The sequence below is a fragment of the Stylophora pistillata genome, chromosome 3 (assembly GCF_964205215.1).
Source record: "Stylophora pistillata chromosome 3, jaStyPist1.2, whole genome shotgun sequence".
NCBI lineage: Eukaryota > Metazoa > Cnidaria > Anthozoa > Scleractinia > Pocilloporidae > Stylophora > Stylophora pistillata.
In genome coordinates, this window is record NC_142521.1 from 2619467 (window position 1) to 2625000 (window position 5534).

Consider the following 5534-nt stretch of genomic DNA (forward strand, 5'->3'; position numbering starts at 1 on the left):
TGAAATAGTCTCGTTTTTGACTTAAAGCATACCTTAATCCTTCCTAAACAAATTTGTGAAATTGATACGAGCTTGGTTTTTTTTGCGCTTTCCATTAGTAAAGTTTATTTGCCTCTACCCGGAACACTGATTGCCGCCATTTAACGGCTACCAACGTTAAGGCTCGTTTCAGTTTTCCTGAATCTCTGACTGAAATATGAAGACAGTACCTTTTCGGTCTATGTCCCGCCTCTCACGCGGTATTGAGAAAAATTCGTTTGATTCGTTAGGATTATTTAGTTCTCTGACTGATATGTTGATGCCATTCCAGTCGTTGGCTGCAAAGTTTGAGAAGGTCCAAAGACCCCAGTTCCTGTTAGGTGAGGTCTTTCGTACATTGTCCTTAGATTCCGTGTAGTAATTTTGATGATCATAGTTTTTGTTTACGCATTTGTAGATGTACGAAGCTTTGAGATGCTACCTGTAGCACCAGAAAGGCAAGAACAAGAACCAAGTTCGCCTGAAAATAGGATTCGCGTCACGCTTTTGTCTTCTGAATGGGGTTCTAAAAAAGGAGGTATTTCTACTCTAAATAGGGTGCTGGCCGTACAGTTGGCTAAACATCTGCTGCTTGAAGTTACCTTGTTCATTCTGCAATGCAGTGAGGCAGAAAAGAAAGAAGCTCTCCGCCACAACATCAATGTCATCGTAGCAAAAAGGCAGCCAGGACTGGATGACGCTGTCTTGCTATTGTTTCCACCAGATGATCTCCAAATTGACATAGTTATTGGTCATGGTGCTGTGTTTGGTCCTCATGCAAAGATAATCAGTGAAAAACGAAAATGTGCGTGGATCCAAGTAGTTCACACGTCTCCAAAAGAGCTGGGTATGTTCAAAACATATTCACGACCAGTTTCAAAGAGTCAACTAAAGCACCAGCTTGAAGTCGAACTTGTTGAATTGGCTGACCTCGTTGTTGGAGTGGGAACAAAACTGAGCGACACCTTTCAATCTTATCTTCGCTTTTATAAGAAGAGTCCAGAGCGTTTTGTGAATCTCACCCCAGGCATATTTGATGACTTCTCAGACATAGAACATGATTCGACCCCAAGTACAGGAAAATTTCGAGTTTTGGTGTTTGGCCGTGGAGATGAAGAAGACTTCAGGCTCAAAGGATATGACGTCGCAGCTAAGGCTGTGGCGAAGCTTCCTAACACACTCCTTATTTTTGCTGGTGCTCATGACACAGACAATCTGAAAGAAAAGTTTCTAAGATACGGAATCCTTCCGGAAAACCTGGATGTAAGAGGCTTCATGACCAAAGAAGATTTAAGAAAGCTATTTTGTGAAGCTGACCTCGCTCTTATGCCTTCACGAACTGAGGGCTTTGGGCTCGCTGGGCTCGAAGCATTGTCTGCTGGGCTCCCTGTTCTCGTCAGTCACAACACGGGATTTGGAGAAGCGTTAAGTAAACTTACTTTCGGCAGATATTGCATAATTGACACTGATGATTTCAATGTATGGGCTAAGGCCATTAAAGCAGTTTGGGATACATGAAGGAAAACAAGACTCAAGGAAGCAAGTTTTCTGCGTAACCAGTACAGAAATGAATACAGCTGGAAGGAACAGTGCACTCAGCTTGTCCAAAAAATGGAAGCCTTGAGTGATGGTATGAAATGCCCAAATGAAATTACTAATTCTCATTTATAAGATAATGGTGTCGATGATTAATGACTAAGTTTTCTAGTTTCTACGACTTGTCATGTTCAGTTGTTCTTCGCAATGCGATTTGAATTTAAACTTAACTTATAAAATCCCGAAAAAAGCTATTTTTATTATTTTACAAATAGATTCCATGTTGCCGTGCTTTTTTTTACCTTTGTTCAGTAGTAGTTGTAGATAACATCAAGAAGTGGTAAGATCAAAAAAGTGGCACACGAGGCGCAGCCTAATTGTTTTTATATATACGGTAAAGAAGAAAAAAGGGTTTTGATGGTGGCTTAATCCTTGCGTTTGTTCTCCATCCGATCATAGATAATAACCAAACAAGATTCTGTTATAAATTCAGCTCATGATCTGAATATATCTGCATTTCTTTCATAGAAATTGCGGTTCGAAGAAGGCCTGTCACAACACAGTCCCTATCGGTAAGTGATTGCAGACAAGAGATTATAAACTGAACTCTTGATTATAAAGTTGTCATCGTAATGAGTAAATTGCTCCTGACTTTGACACTTTTGGCTGCTTTTGCTCACTAGGAGAGTAGGAAAACAAAACAGAAGATATTTGTGGTTGCTGACGAGGTCGCGAACGAAACTTTAACTAACGAAAATCTCGGTCAGAGCAACCAGACCCAGAAGACTTACGAACTACGAGACGAACTTCTACCCGCCATCTCAGTAGAGAGCAAAGATTTCGCATGCAGGGAGCACCATGAGAAACCCAGTCTGCGCGAAAGCTCAAGCCAAACCGAAAGTATTTCTGACGAGCTGGAAGTCACGTTGCGAGACGGGATTGTGCAGCTCGCCAGTAAGCCCGTTCTCTCGCTACTAAAAGTAGCGAGAGAACGGGCCGAGGAAAGGATGGTGGAGGAATTACGTATGGAGCTAACCCGAGTAAAAAAGGAGCGAGATAAAGCGGAAAGGAAATTGTGTCAGGCGAGGACCGGATACCTGAAGCTTGAAGAAAATGCAAAGTTGCGAGAAGCGCAAATGAGACAAAACGTAAACGAAGAAGTCCATGATTTAAGGACAATATGGATGCAAGAATTGCAGAAAAAGGAGACCTTTGTAGAGAGACTTCAACAAGAACTGAAAGAGGAACAGCGAGTGAGACAGCGAATGGAAGAGGATTTAAGCCAAATGACAGATAACCGTTCGAAGTTGAAAGAACAGTTGAATAAAGCACGGAAGAAAACTGAATTTTGTCGAAATGAACAACGGCGTGCTTTAGAAGAAAAGGAAGAGGAGTGTCAGCAAAAACGAATTTTGGAAGATAGGCTGAGAAGCTTAGAATCTAAAATGAAGACAGAGAGAGAAAGAAACGAGAGCACTCAAACAAGGCTACAATCAGCCCAAGAGGAATTGCGTGAATATAAGAGCTGCCAGCAAGCAGACTGGGTCATATCTCGTGAGGAAATCAGTTTAACGGAGAGAGTTTTAGGACAAGGAGCCTGGGGCATCGTGTATGAAGGAAGATTTCGCGGCTGTCAAGTTGCTGTTAAGGAACTTCATGAAGTGATTGTCTCACGTCACACTATTAAAATGTTCGAACGAGAAATGAACATCGCATTGTGTTGTCGCCATCCAAACCTCTTACAGTTCATCGGTGCCACAAACGATAACGATGGCGGCCCATTGTTTGTCACAGAGTTACTTGACATGACTTTGAGACAGCTTCTGAAATATAGGACATTAGGTGACGATGAAATAATCAACCTTGCTTTAGATATAGCTAGAGGTTTAAATTACCTTCACCTCAACAAACGGATACCTATTGTACATCGAGATATCAGCAGCTCTAACGTGCTTCTATGGAGACGGGATAATTGTTGGGGAGCCAAGCTGTCTGATTACGGGTCAGCCAATTTTGTGCGTCAGATCATGACAGTTGGGCCAGGGTCTATGATCTATGGAGCACCAGAGACACGCGATGTACATGCCCAACAGTCCACGAAGGTAAATATTAATTTTTTTGTATACCGCACAACGCTGTTCTTTTATCAATGACAAAAGTCAACATACATGTGCGAACAACATACCCAAACGAATCTAATTGCTGCGAGCAACGTGCTCTACGCCCAATATTACTAGTGCAAGCAACATTCCCAGGGCAATCTAATTGGTGCGAGCAACACCGCTTCCGACGACTAGAATGTATATTTTTTTTCCAACAAATAACGCAATGCACAATGTCCAAGCAACCGACATTCAGAGCTTATTAGGTCTCCCAGACTTGCCGGTCTATTGCAGTGGTATAAGAGGTCACTTAAAACCAGGAGTGCACCAACAAAATGAATTTTTGCAAAGTTTTACCTCTTGCAAAAGGGATGAAGGACAAAACATCACATCGCATCAACCACTTAGCTACGCCCTTGCGGTGGTAAATGTAAATCTTGCTCTTCAAAAGATAGGTTTCAATCATGAAATATTGGTTTTAATGAGACAACGGTCTAGTAAGAGCGTCCAAAACCCTGCAGTTACAACCTCTGGCTGAGTGTTATTTTGTGTGGTACTGTTCACAATTAATACATTATGTAATTGGGATAAATTTAACTGCAAATAATCAACTCACATGCAATGCTACATTTTCAAACGAATTAACTTTCAAAATCAACTGGCATTTGCTTACATACTAATAACAACAGTGCTGATGTTTACAAAACTTAAATGACAATTATATATGTACCAGCTGGGCACTTTCACCTTCAGTTCTTAGCTCTCATTCGTCAGTTTAGTCAGTGTTTCGTTATTGCTTAAGCGATTGTGCTGCCTATCCATCTTAAAGGAGCCTTAGATGTCACGCTATAGATCACTGTGTCAATTTTATATGTGTGACGATCCTCTCCAGGTTGACGTGTACAGCTTTGGCGTCTTGCTGTGCGAAATGTGTATCAGAGAACAACCAAATCTTGAGCATCGCCTCCTTCAGATTCGGAAGGTACTGGATAAAAAATTGCGGGGAATTATACGTAGGTGTGTCGAAACGGATCCAGAGGAACGACCAACCATGAGTGAGGTCATACGTGAGTTGGAACGACCCAGAAGGCCAAATAAACTTTCCCGCGTGAGAAGTTTCTTTAGCCGGAAGTAGATGGAATATATCTTTTATAGGCCTAGCACCCAAATGGATGAGAGAACTGTAGGAATCATTTTGGTTAGCGTTATATACATACAAATCTAACATACTCAATCTAATTTCAAAATTATCACAGTTTAACCGGCATGAAGCGGTCACCCATGCGGAATAGCGATGACCGCTAAATACAGGTTCTACAGAATACTATTATTATATAAACAAGACGCCTCAAGTCGTTTCCGTGGGATGCATTGGGCTATACAAGGGTAATGTGGTTCTATTTGAATGTGGTAAAATGAGGGAAATGGGAAAGACGTCTCACGTTATGAATATCGATGAGAAGGTTAGATGTATTTGCTTATAAGTGAATTGTTAGTTGCCAGTGGTGGAAAGAATCGAGTTGATCTTGTTTTAACTTATAGCCATGTAGGTTTTTTTTGTAGCACAAAGAAGTGATTTTTGCATCCAAACAAGGTCTACGCGTGTAACTTAAATTAAAATATTCACAGAAACAAGTAATGGATAACATAATGGTTTCATTAAAGTGAAGAGGAACTATAGAAAAAATGTTTGACATTAATGGGACAAAACAAAAGATTCAATATTATTAAGTATAATCTTAAGGAGTTACAACGCAAATTGGACATAAAAAATAGAGGACATTAGAGGCCATAGGCGCAGTGTACATTTGATGTAGGATTTAAAACGTTTGTGTTGCGACAGTGACTATATAACTAACAGTTTTTAAGGTTTCAATG

At 40.8% G+C, this 5534-nt stretch overlaps 1 protein-coding gene across 1 annotated transcript in view; it reads left to right on the forward strand.

Moving 5' to 3' along the window:
- The first annotated feature begins 349 nt into the window (after nucleotides 1–349).
- The window catches only part of LOC111330499 (uncharacterized), a 5240-nt gene continuing 55 nt past the window's right edge, over nucleotides 350–5534 (forward strand). The window contains 4 exon segments of the mRNA XM_022935364.2: nucleotides 350–1648; nucleotides 2083–2126; nucleotides 2238–3656; nucleotides 4549–5534. The exon segment at nucleotides 4549–5534 is cut by the window's right edge and continues 55 nt beyond it. Coding sequence (XP_022791099.2) covers nucleotides 406–1648; nucleotides 2083–2126; nucleotides 2238–3656; nucleotides 4549–4791 — 2949 coding nt within the window. The 5' untranslated portion in view covers nucleotides 350–405 and the 3' untranslated portion in view covers nucleotides 4792–5534.